This window comes from Sphaeramia orbicularis, chromosome 11 (assembly GCF_902148855.1).
Source record: "Sphaeramia orbicularis chromosome 11, fSphaOr1.1, whole genome shotgun sequence".
Classification (NCBI taxonomy): domain Eukaryota; kingdom Metazoa; phylum Chordata; class Actinopteri; order Kurtiformes; family Apogonidae; genus Sphaeramia; species Sphaeramia orbicularis.
In genome coordinates, this window is record NC_043967.1 from 39,117,008 (window position 1) to 39,130,359 (window position 13,352).

A 13,352-nucleotide genomic window follows, 5' to 3' on the forward strand; every position below is an offset into this window, starting at 1 on the left:
GCAAAAACTAGGATCAGAATTATTTATTGTACAGTTTATCATCATACTGAAGAGTAAATAACAATATAGAATTGTTATTTCTTCATAAAAATGCTTATTATTAGAAAACTGTTGATTTCAAAAGTGACATGTGACATTCTTAATGTATGTATTGGTGTAACATAAGCAGGATGGATCAGCACCATACTCCATATTGCAACCTGTAAAAATAAAACGTGTGATATGTAGTATATGATCTTGTAAGAAAAATTGGGGAATCTAAAAGAAAAGAATATTTGTTTTTCAGGTCAATTCAGTTCAAATATAACTTGGCCACTTAGCATAGCATTAATTGTGATGAAACTGGACATTTTTGAGCTGAAAACATAGTTCATATGACCATCGACATGTTGCAACAGAACTGAAATCCTGTAAATTTGTATAACTTGCATTTACCAACACAAAGTTCCTTTGGGGATTCACTTATATTGATTTCTTATGCACAAAGACAGAAATAAGACTTCTAAGCAAATTTTAGCCGATAAGTTAACATTTTGTGAGGATGGTTATCCAGAGTCGATATATGACAAAAATGTTGGTAGAATGAGATTCAAAGATGTGAGAATATGTGGGTTAGTACACGTGGCCATGTTTCAGAAGGTAGAGCGGGTCGTCCAATAACCAAAGGGTTGGTCTCCTACTCTGTCCCAGTCATGTGCCGTTGTGTCCTTGGGCAAGACACGTCACCCACCTTCCCTCCAGCGTCACTCACACTGGTGTATGAATGTGTATGAATGTTTGGTGGTGGTCGTTTGGCGCAAATTGGCAGCCACGTTTCCGTCAGCCTACAAATGTAGTTTACTACCACCAGAGAGTGAATGTGAGAGTGAATGAATAATTAATCAATAATGAAAAGTGCTTTGGGTGCCTTGAAAAGCACTATAGAAATCTAATCCATTATTATTATTATTTTTATTACACTCTGTTAGTAAAGCCTTAGGGTGAAACTGTATAGTCATGATCATAAAAGTCAATCATAAACATTGTGTTATTGCTGTAGAGCAAATGTCATGACTAATTTATCATGGCATTTCACAAATCATTCCAATCAGCTCTCCTAACTGCTGTACTTATGACATTAGACTTGATCTTGTGCCAAAATTAAAACGTACCAACACCACACATATAGAAACAATATCTTTAATATGCTACATCAGGTTAATATAAAAGTATCATCAAAATAGTCTCTCACATATAAATTCTTAACATCTCATAACCTCCAAGAATAAACTACATAGACAGAAAACATACTGTACAGAAATAAAAACTACAAAATGACGAAAAAAAAGTATATTATTGACTCAGTAGTAAAGTTCTAAACAATGGCTCCCACCTCTGTGCTTGCCTTTTATTTTAATGCGATTGTACTCGTTTGTTGCTCATATTTACTGGTAAATGCTCATGATGAGGTACTGACAGTGTGTCCTGTTGATGTGTTTGAATTTGCAGAAAACAGAAAATAAATATACGCACTCTACTTGGATGAGACTTAAGATTTGGTGAAGCTCATGTGGACAAACAGTTATTGTAAAGCTTTCTGTGGAAGGCATACCTGAAACATTTAACATGATACAAACATAGCAGTGCACTTTGTGACACAGCATTTAGTTTTGATGTAAAAACAACAGTAAGAAAGAAAGAAAGTCATTCTTCTCCTGATTTAATGTGCTGTTCACCTGTATGATCTGTCACATCCCATTCATTATTTTTGGTGGTATTTGCTTATTTCCAGCACAGTGTATCTTTTAAAACTTTAATAACAAAGATACTTCACAGGTAGTTTCTGCACAGTTACTAAAAAGGTGATCAATACTTTATTTGGATTAGTTTCTTCTCTTCTTAACTTTAATAAAAGATAATAATGGTCCAAAAGAGCAATGCTACACATTCATCTTCTGTGACTGTAATTTTGGCAAATGCATATTTAAGTTTTGAGATACTGAATCTTTCCCTTTTATTCACAAATAAATAAAACAGTTGCAAACTTGTCAGGAAGGTGGTTTGTGCTACCACAGTGCCTTGTCTTACATAAATACTTCCATTCATTATGCCCATGCACCCAGAAGCTCAAACACACTTGCAAACAAAGTAAAACAATAGACAACAGAACTGTGACAAGTGAACACTTAAACACAGACCCATGCTACATTATTAGTCCTGAGTCAATTTGTGGTTTTTCCTAAGAAATCGAATCTCCTTGGAAATGTCAACACACAGGAAAAAAAAGGAGAAAAAAAAAAGCATTAACAAAAATAAACTATGATACAACTAAATAAATATAGAAGACTCAAAATTTTAACACGTAATAAGTTAAAGCACAAAAGAAGCAAACATATGTCTACCTGAGTGAAAAGAGTTTAAATTATTCACAGCTTAACAACACACTCCCTCTTTTTTATTGTTTTCCCACTGAGTTTCGGGAGGAAGTACCAAACACTAAATATCCTAGCCCAGTCTTTGGAACGCTCTTCTTTTGGTGCTGTGCTCATTGTATTTTTTTTTTTTTTTCATATTTATAGTCCCTGTTTGTTTCCTTCTTTGGATGAAAGGGGATATTTCATTTGGCGACTGTATTCTTGATTGTTGGCTGCAAGCGAACTGTGTATAATGTCCCTAAAAGTGTTCTTCAGTTCATTCTCACTGTGCTTCAGTCTTCATCGAGGGCCGTTTGTGGAGGTGAACAACACTGGCTCTCTCCTGATATGCCAGAGGAGTGTTGTGGTGTGACGGAGGTGCAGCTGTTTGGCCCATTGGCATCGCTGGTGCGTGAATAACAGCAGCTAGAGCTTTCAGAAGTACGGTCGCTTCCTTCTGGTCCTCCTTCCCCTCACCTTCGAGAGTACGGGCCAACCAACGCTCTACGGCTTCCTCCACTTGCGGCGCAGATGCAGTTTCCGCAAGTGTATCAGCTTCTTGGCTGGCGTCGAACCTCTCAATCATCTCCTTCATGTTCGCGTTGACAGGGGTGTTTGAGTTCACCAGGCAACAGCTGCGTTGGTGAATGCGCAGGGAGAAGCGGTGAAAGAAGGCCTGGGCGCAGAGCTGGCAGCTGTACGGGCGGTCCCGGCTGCTGTGAAGTCGACGGTGAAGTTTGAGGTGGATGTACTGGGTGAATTTGGTGCTGCACAGCTTGCATTGGTACGGTTTTTCCCCAGAATGTAGCCGCAGGTGTGTTTTCAAGTTGCTGGTGCTGCTGAAGCGTTTGTGACACACCTAGAAGGCAGGGGAAGAAAGATTAAGGCCTCTGTCAACAGGATTCACATGATTAATTATTCTGTGTTTAAGAGCAGTACCTGTTTGGGGAATTATTTTGGAACAACTAAGCACTAAAGAATGGCGTCATCTTTAATCATCAGTGTGGAAATACCAGTTGCGTACATTATGTATGTATGTTTACTCATGTGAAACGCCCCAGTGACTTTATGACCTTTGTTTTATTGTTTGTTTTTAGGGATTCAATAGTCTGGAAGCATTTTGTAACCTTTGTCTAGGAAAAAGAGCTATTTTAAAAGCACTTTATTTAGTTACTTCTGACCTACACTCTCAAACAAAAGCCTAAAGATGTCAGTCTATGACATGTTAAGTCGTCACAGGATGTAAGTGGGAGTGCATCGTAACGTGTACACTGTAAAAAAAAAACACACACACAAACAAAAAGTATGATGCTAAACATACCTGGCATTCATGTGGTTTCTCCCCCGTGTGGACCAGGTGATGTTTCTGGAGGTGGGCCAGTTGAGTAAAGCTCTTTTTGCATAGGTTACACTGGAAGGGTCTTTCCCCACTATGGACTCTGAGATGTACCTACAAATGCACAAATGATGCCAAGAAAATTAGCACAATAATTGCATGTATATGTAAGTTTTCAAAAGATCAAAAGACTTGAGTCATTACCTTGAGATTAGACAGCTGTCCAAAAGTTTTCATGCAGACGTTACATTCATATTTAATCTTCCCGTTCTGCTTCTTCAGTGGGTAGGGAAGGGATTTGTGGCCAGGCCCGTTGCGTGGCGCTGTGTTACTTTTGGTTGTAGGCAGGCTTAGGTTCATGGCCTCCTCGCAGCTGGAGGGGGAGTGTTCTGGGGACTGATGTTGGCTGCTGGGCTTGGGGAGGGGAGACAGCTCTGGGGTGGCCGGAGCACCTCGGGGTGGGGACACATTTGGTGTTAGTTCTTTAAGACCGCCCTGTGGAGACGGAGGGTAAGGGAGTGACACTGGGAGAAGATTCGGTGGGCCGATCGTCGGGTATGGAAGCCCATCTGTGCCCAAGTAATTGCTGTATCGGAGGGGTCCTCTGGAGGGCAGCATCCCAGGGAAGGGAGGGGAATATGGGGGTAGGAGGAGGCGAGGATAGTGTGAGCCATAAGGAGGAAGGAGCTGGTAAGTGGGCTGGAGGGGTCGGGATTGTGGGTAAAGAGGGTATGATGACACAAGGCCCTCCCTGTGTCCGTACAAGCCGTGAAGGTGAAGGGGGAAGTTCCGATGTGCTGATGGGATTCCAGGGTGGTGATCTGGTAAGTACGAGGGATTCAAGGCCAAGCTGGGTTCTCTGTGTTCAGGCTGAGGGGAAGGAATAATTCCCTGGTCTTCTCGATCACTACTACTTTTCTCCTCCTTCTCAACCTTTTTGCTGAAGTCCATTATCTGGTCGTCGGGTGTGTCAGGTGGAGTGTCTCTTTCCAGAATCTCCACATCAATTTTTTCCTCTCCGTCTTCATCTCTTTCCTCTTTCACCTCTTCTTTTGTTCTCTCTTTAAGCCACGTCTGCTGAGGTAGGTGCTGCTTGGTGTACTCTGGTTCACTGTCTTCATCAGCACTCATGTATTCTGGGAAAAAAAAAAAGATATGTATTGAGTGTTGTTACTCAGTAAGAGAAAACTAAAATCAATTTGGCTCTCACGTTGATTCAATTAAAATGCCATATATGTACAAGAACACACACACACACCCACTTGAGGCACTCCTGTTATGGTAAATGGGTGTATGATAGTAGTTTCAGTTTTCACTTGACACTTGAATCATATAGGTTTCTGTTTGTCAGTCGCAGTAGTGATTTTGGTGTGGGAGAATGGGTTGGTGGTAAAGCACGTGGGAGTCCGTGTGTCATGTCAGCACTCATACAGCAAGATACTGAGTTTCATTTGTGAAACCTTTTCTAGGTAGCTGTCTTAACCATACTGGCCACAAGAAAATGTGAAGCATCTCTTCCTTTTTTTCCCTCTCCTCTTTCTTTATGACAAAGTCTTTGGCTGACTCATTTAATTGTCCATCTACAGCAGGTGTTCATTATGAATAAGGAACATAATTTAAAGGGCCAATCAAAGTGTACTGTCGAGTTTTACATATAGGAATGTGACCTCAAAGGCCACTATTACTTTTCATGGCAAATATTCAAAAGTTCAGCACCGGAAGACAAACAATGGGCAAGTATGGACATGTCAGAGAAAAAGGTGGATCTCGAAAAGATTCCTTACGTTAATGGAACAATGTACTGAGTCCTCCTTAGGATTAGTCATAATGTTGAATGGCAAAACATGTGGTGTATCCAGTTGGTATGAATCATCGGACATGGTGGCAGCAAAGAATCATTTGGGATGATGAGGCCATGACTTGCAAGCTTTTCTATTTGCTCTATTAATAGCTAAAACAAATGACTCACAAAGGTACTTTGACCAGTAATTATCCCCCTTAGGTTTCTCTGCACTCCTAAAAATCTCACGTCATTCACCACATGTCATGATATATTGAGATTCATTCAGTTTGTGTGTGGCTGTGTGTAATTGTGTGTGTATGTGTTTCCATGTTTGTGACCTTACATAAATATTTAGCTCTCTGCTGTAAGCAAGGACAGGAAGACATAGCTTTAAAGAAGCTATTTGTGAAAGATAACATCACATCTTATTCACAGGAAGGGAATTTTTTCTTCCACTTTCAACTGAAAGAACCTTCCTGATAAAGACAGTCATGTCTTGACTCAGATTTGTGATATATCTGTACTCGTCGCCACAGATCTAAATCTGTATTTTTATCAAGAAAAAGGATTCTTCCATGTCATTATGTTGCCCTTGTCAGATGCTAATCACCTTTTTTCCACCCCTTTTTGATACAGACTCATAGACACTTTCAGAGGATAAGCGTCACGTTAAATGTAAAACATTATACCTTGATACAGAAGTAGAAAAGGCCTGTTCTTGCTGTACTCACTCTGTTTAATGTTGTCCTGTTGGCTGCAGAGCCTCTGGGCAAACTCTTGGCTGTACCAGACCAGCAGCTCCTGTTTGGGCTCCACTGGTCTGATGGTGTAGAAATAAATGTCCCGGCCATTCTGACATGCAACCAGGTTCTGTTCAGCCAAAGAGCGGGCCGGGTTGACATAACGCATCCAATTGCTTCTGTTGACATCATAGCCATCTATGAAGTTTTGAAGCTGCCCGCCACTATAAATCTGCAGAAGGAAAGAAAACAGGGATTTAAATGAGCTCATAGAAACTGAATAAGACAATGACTGAATATACAATAATAATGAATATGGACTAAAAATTGACTTAGATGACGTTGAATTAAATAACTGGTTTAATCTGAAATTCCTAATATTTGACCATCTGCTGCAATAGGCATATCCATTATACAATACATGTACTGATGATAATTTAAAAGTATAAAACTATATTTATAATTAAAGGCTTTTAAAATATTTAAGTAGAAAACTAAAGTCTAAAATAGTCACCTCTGCCATGTACAGGGAAATATCCAGTATCCTCTTCACTTATCAGTAACACTATATTTTGCTCCTTTAGTCTGCGCTGTGTCTACAGCTGTACTGTGTGTGTCCTGTCAGCCTCTTATGTATGTTTGTGCTGCAACAGAGTATTTGAAGAAATGGGAGGCGTGGCTCAAAGCGACTCACCGCAGTTGCTGCCTCACCCACAATCATTTTCTCTTTCTCTCTCCTTGTCTCACTATATGTTTTTTTTTTTTCTGTCTTGCTCAGTATAATTCATGAAATATCTGATCTTGATATGACATGTGATTCAATGTGGAGGTTTAAAAGTTTATTTCAGAAAATGTTTAGCAATGAAAACCACAGACATGAAAGGGAAGGAGCGTTTCTTGATAGACAGGTGCTGGCTGGCAGCCAAACACATACGCAGGCATGCATGCCTCTGGCAGCACGTCCACCCTCATCCTGCACCTGCATTAGTCAGGCTGATAACATGATCAGGCCAAGGGAACGTCAGACTTTCACTATTGCTCTGTAAGGCAGTGGCAGGAACACCCCGTGCACAGGTTTACAGGAAATAGAACCGGAAGGAAAATACGCAGGATGCCTGCAAAAAGTCCTATTGGGAGTTGACTCAGCAGAATAGAAAATTTCCTGAGTGACACATTATGTATGGATGAGGGAGAGAAAAGAAACATGGGACTTGAAGACTAAAGTGAGGGGGAAGAGAGAGGGGATGGATAACCATGACTGAGGGTATGTGTTGGTATGTGAACAATAGTCCCTTCCTTTGTGCATGTGAGACATGTATTCTGCATAACTACCAGTAAAGAAGTGATTACTGTGTGAGAGTGAATCCATTGTTACGTGCATGAGTATTGTCAACTTCCCCTTGTGTAGTCTGTGGGAAACGTTTCCTTACTGACGTACGCTTGTGGACTTGATGTGAAACTTCTGTATCTGAGCAACGTCAGTCTTTTATATAAGAGAGGAAGACTCTCATAGCGTTTCCAAGATCCTTTTCTAACGTAAAGGCTTGAAATTTTCCCCGGCCAAACCAATATTGCATGTGCTGATTCGATATCATAATATGTGTAATTCTCACCCTCCAGAAGTATTTCCTGTTAGCCTGTTTGGGTACGCTGTCTTTGGTATAGATGTCTCCTTGCAGGGGGCCAAAGCGAGTCCCCTGAGGAATATATTCCTTGCTGAATATGCCTGTGACCTGAAAAACAGACCAAATATATTGTTAGACTTCTGACACAATATAGAGTTTCTGCAAAAACTTCTAATATTCATGCATACTCATTCACAACAGGTTAAAAAGTTCATTTCTTTCTCTTGTTTTTTTTTTTTCCTCTTTAAATCTATGTATGGTAAAAATATTTTTCTTTTTTCCTTTGTGTCCTGTAGGTTGCTGGTAAGTGTTGAAGGTGTAGTAACTTCGTGCTGACCCAGACAGCTCTAAAGCCACATTAAAACCCACAAGGTGACCCACTTTCACACTAATGAGTTAAACGAATGAAGAGTATTACACTTTCTCTGACCTACTCTAGTGATCTCTGACCTGCTGCCCAAAGCGCCACAGCAAGATAGAGGAAGCAGTGTCACCTGTTGTTTGTCCTATGAACTTCACCCCCGTCACCTTTCAGAGAAGTATTCTAAAGTGCAGAGTCAACAAACGTCTAAATTTCAAAAATAAGTGAGCTAAGATTCGACATGTGTTAGATAAAGTAAAAATGTCACTGTTTTACATGTTTTGAAATCCTGAATTATACAGTTTGCTGAAAGTTAACAATGCGTAGAAAGTAAAGATACATGTGCTTAGCTTGGCACCAGTCTACGCACTCAAACATACACACAGCCAGGCAGCAGCATCTGCGGCGCAAAGCCTTGGTGTCTTGAGAAGCTTTGTGTTCAAGCCTTAGATAACCCCCACTCCCTACATAAACACACACTCTCTCTTCCTGCCATTGAGGAATTACAATTCAGAATGGCCCTCGAGAGGATTTCCATGCGAAGGTCAACAAAATCAAACGTCTTGAAACCATCTGGGAAAAAAAAAAAGACTCAGTTTTGTTGTTTTGTTTTTCTTTCATAAAGGTTATGTTAGTTTTTTTAATTATGTAAGTAGGTAATTAGAGGAACAACTGAACACTGGAGGCGGCAGGAGCGTGTGTGTATGTGCCGAGCAGCCGTCCAACCCAGAGATGTGATCCGTGGATGCAGTGAACCAGTGTGACAGAAACATTGTACTTTGCTGGTGTTGCGTGACTAACGAATCGCTGTGGTGCTGGGCCGCCGCTGCTTAACCGCTCAGTTCAGCCAGGTTGGAAGGAAGAAGGGGAGGGAGGGAAAGGAGGAGGAGGACCAGTAGGGGGGGGTGGTTTAAGGAAAGGTTGTTGAGGAGCCGAAGAAAGGAGCGTGGGCATTGTTAAGTGAACCCACGCTATCACACTCCTCAACGCCCTCCTTTGCTCTTCCCTCCCCCAAACCCCCATTTTTGTTCTGAACTAATGCCCTTTCAGAATAGCTCGTGTGCCCTCCAGCTTGAAGCCTGATGCCTGGCTGGCTGCCTGGATGCCTGCCTGTCCCCAACGAAAGTTAATCATCTGGTTTTAACCTAAATCCCCCCCACCCACCCACCCCCGCCGCTCCCTACACTCAACCACCCTCCCTCTCCCCAGCTTCTCCTTCCACCCAACATCTCCCCATTCATCCCCTCCGTTACTTCTTTTCCTCCCATTGGCACCCGTTGCTAATGACCCATCTGCCACGTGCCCCCTCTACCCATCTTTGGCATGCTTTGTGGTAAAAATATTATAAGCGATATAGCAAAGGTGTGAAGAAGCTTTAAGGAAGTAACATGCTAATGTGTGCAAGTAGATAACATGGTACTAGACTAGGCAATCCAGACCAAAGTACTAAAAGGTGATGTGAAAAAATCTGTAAGTTTAAAGGAAACAGAAATAATATATATATTTCACTTTTTCAATACTATATGCTGCCTTTAGATAATAGTGCAAATAACCATACTTAACCGAGACTGACCGACACAAGATTACCAGTGTTAAAATCTATTTCCTCAAACTCTTTGTAGATACCTACTGCACTTAAAGTAGCTTTAATTTGACAAGTGTTTGTGTACAACTCCACAATGCGTTTTATGATCACAGAAAATGAATTCCCCAGTTCAACAGCAAGAGGAGTCAGATTCACATGACACAGTGTTTAGGAAGGGGAACCACTCCACGACCAACAAGAAGTTTAACTTAAGAAGATTACTGGAAGGCATGTGAATGTCTACAAGTACTTTTTATGCCTCATTCTTATCTGATGTCTTTTAATCTCACTGACCATACACTTGACATGTGTAATGAACAGTTGTTATGTACAGTATATGATCAGTAATGAGCACCTAGGCTCCCAGGTTTTATTATTGTTGATATGAAATATAATCACATCAATTGCATTTGCATCTGTTGTATTATGAGGGATATTACAAGCTATGAGTAAAATCAAATTTAGCTGTTTTAAGTGTGAGTGTGTTAAGTATCTGCAAAAGCTGTTAGTGGGTAAGCAAGACCTGACGATTAAAAATTAGCCCTCAGTGATTTTTATCACTTTACATGGTTTTAACAGCAAAAGCTGCAAAAAGAGACGGGGAAGAGATGGGTGTATGAAAGCGAGAGAAGAGGAACAGCAGAAAGTGTTGCCTTGGTCAGAAAGAGGAAGGGGGTAGTAAAGTTGTCCGCAAACATCAAAATGTTGTACATAACAGCAACGGCACAATAAGTGAACTGTCTTCCTTTTCACAAGGATTATTCTCACTTAATTTCTTAAAAGTTCTATTTAAAATTCTACTCATTCAGGTGACACGTTCGGGCAGATTCCTGATCTTATTGGATGTTGGCCAAGGCAAGTCTAGTGACTGATGGAGGAAATGAGCCAATAGTTATTGCATTTATATACCTCACTTACTCACCTGAGTGGGTGATACACAGGAAAAAGAAGAGAAGTTTGATGCAGTTAAATTATCTAGTGGCAGCCAAGCTAATCCCTGTTTCCCTGTTATGTACGCGTACACTAAATGTCATAAGTTGGTGAGTAAGTGAGTATCAAAGACTTCTAGCTTACAATGCTTCAAACATTAGGGCATACGAGGCCTCTGACCTCAAGCTGCCGTAGCTTTACACCCACATTCAGTCACACGTTCTGTGTACACTGTCGTGTGTTTCAACAACACATTAGTCAGCAAATCTTTTGTTCTAAGTAGCCCAATGCAGATGGTCCAACAGAATGTTATGTAACAGAGAATTAATATTTGAATGTCTAAACAGTAACACTTTAATCTGATGAAACTGATTGTTTCAGTGTCAGTGATAGGGACACATTTGGGGTTAAACAGGGTTAAAGTTAGTTACCACGTTAGACACCACGTGTTTAAGAAAAGCTTTCACTTTTAAACAGTTTATAGAAAATAAACACATTCTATCTGTGAGTGGGGCTTTATGCACTGAAAGAATTAAATTTTCTCCTACCTCATTGTCATTGCCATAATCGAACGTGAGATTGCGTGGGATGGAGGTCATGGCTTTGGGCAGGTTGAAGCTGGGGTCTGACACTTGGTCTGGCACAATGTAGGTGCAGTTGAGAGCGAAGTCCACCTCTCTCCATCCACTTATGTCTCCAGGTGTGCTTTCCAGTTTCATCTTGACAGTACAGTTTATATAGTAGGTAAAAGATTCAGCCTTTAGAACTTTAGGTTGGTTTGGTAGAATTTGGTATAAGTTGCTTTGGTATAGATGTACTTTGGTTGTGAAGGGAATGGTCCCTTTTCTTAGGTATGCTAGTTAAAGCTCAAGATCTAAAAAGGCAAAATGGAATAAGAAAGAAAGAGGTGTTAGTTACATATCAGTCATTTGTAAATAAAAATAGAAACCCCAGATTCATGTAAACTGGCAGTTTTACATATAAGCCATTCAAGTATTTCCCAGGAAATTCACATTAAGATTATCCGAAGTCAATTTAATCTGTGACGACAGGCTCTGAAAAACTCCATCAGCCTTGTCAAAGAACTGTTATTTGCCATTTTTCACAAATCCTCCCCACAGTCATTCATTATCCGGTCCCATTCATGAAGAAGCAGAGTTCACTAACACTGCTCCTGGCCATCATCCCAATGCTCACCATTCAGCTTGACCAGCCTCCATTAAAAGGCCAATAGGTCAGCCTGTTCTTTTCTGCTCAGACTCGTTATTATAATTTGTCATCTTTCAACCTATACAATGTTAAATCCACACAAAAAAAGTGGAAAGAAAAAAAAATAAAATAAAATAAATAGAAAACACAAGATCTAACTTACTTCCACACATTCATTCAGCTGTTGGATCTTCATTTCTTTGGCTATGTCATCACTTGATCGCTTAATTTATCGTCTCCCTTCTGCTCTCCCTCTTCTTTCTCCAGTGTTTCTTCAGGTTACGCTCAGTTAGATCCTTTAGTTATCCTTCTGTGGTCACCGTGTCACTGTCACCAGAAACTCATGAGGCAGGATTGCGCCAAGCCCTTTTAGCTTAATATCTCAGCCAATCGCAAGCCTCCGTGGTCATGTGATTGGGCCATCTGACACACAACTGCTGGTTTCGGACAACAACATTAGTGACGTTGTGCACTTGGCCGCAAGTGGCTGTTGTGATGAATGCTTACACATATACACACGTCCATGCACACACAAAGAAGACATGTTAATGAATGAATAAAGGAAGAGCAGATGGCTGGCCTGATGCCACTGAAAAACACACTCATAGACTTTTGCTTGGTTTGGCACTTAATGAGCAATCTGCTGCCACTGTATCTCCTTGACCTACATCTCTCTGTAGAACATCTTTAACTAAGACCCCTAAGACCCCTGCCACACATCCAGACAAAAATCGCATACAAACTCAAGCCACGCGCAGTGTTTCTTATGTATACACATGCAGTGTCTTTACTCGGTCTTAGGTGCAGATGTAGGGCAGGTCGTCTCAGCACCTGTCTGCAGAGCTTCCCCTTTACTTTCAGAGACACGCTTTAGTTTCTCTAACACTTTAATTTCTCTGGGTCAGTTCTCCTGTTGAAAAATAACCCTACACAAAATGAGAATGTGACTTTTGAATATTTGGAGCCGTTGTATTACAATTATATACTCCTTCTAGTTATTCCCATTAAAAAAAAATATTCTGAAAACAGAATTCACTTTTAGCTGTAAAACCTTAAAACAAGCAGACAGAGCTGGTAATGTGGGCTCCTTCAGTTAACAAATATTTTTTGAGGATGATTTATGAATATTGGTGAAATTTCTCTATTTACAACATATATATGGAGTCATTGTTTTGGGTGTTGTTTTGTTCAAGTGTGGGTACAGAGGATTTATATTGAGAAAAATGCCAATAAATAAATACAAAAGACAAAAAACATATTTCACATTAGAACATTGCAGCTGTATGCTAATATATGTGAGAATTTTTTTTTTTTTAAATTTTATTTACAAAACTATGCTCAAAAACTATAATATCATTGTTTTAAATGTTTTGATAAATGATGACATTTT

General features: G+C 40.3%; 1 protein-coding gene across 2 annotated transcripts; it reads right to left on the reverse strand.

Annotated features, from left to right (window-relative positions):
• Positions 1 to 1,163: 1,163 nt before the first annotated feature.
• On the reverse strand, positions 1,164 to 12,295 carry prdm1b (PR domain containing 1b, with ZNF domain). Of its 2 annotated transcripts, XM_030146537.1 has the most exons (7): positions 12,126 to 12,295; positions 11,302 to 11,627; positions 7,866 to 7,985; positions 6,244 to 6,484; positions 3,934 to 4,865; positions 3,715 to 3,843; positions 1,164 to 3,252 (listed from the first exon to the last, which is right to left on the reverse strand). In XM_030146537.1, the coding sequence occupies exons 2-7, from the start codon at positions 11,470 to 11,472 to the stop codon at positions 2,677 to 2,679; spliced, it is 2,169 nt and encodes a 722-aa protein (XP_030002397.1). In that variant the 5' UTR covers positions 11,473 to 11,627; positions 12,126 to 12,295; the 3' UTR covers positions 1,164 to 2,676. The 2 variants fall into 2 exon arrangements, with proteins under 2 accessions (XP_030002397.1, XP_030002398.1); XM_030146538.1 differs by lacking the exons at positions 7,866 to 7,985; positions 11,302 to 11,627; positions 12,126 to 12,295 and adding an exon at positions 6,767 to 6,890.
• Positions 12,296 to 13,352: the final 1,057 nt, after the last annotated feature.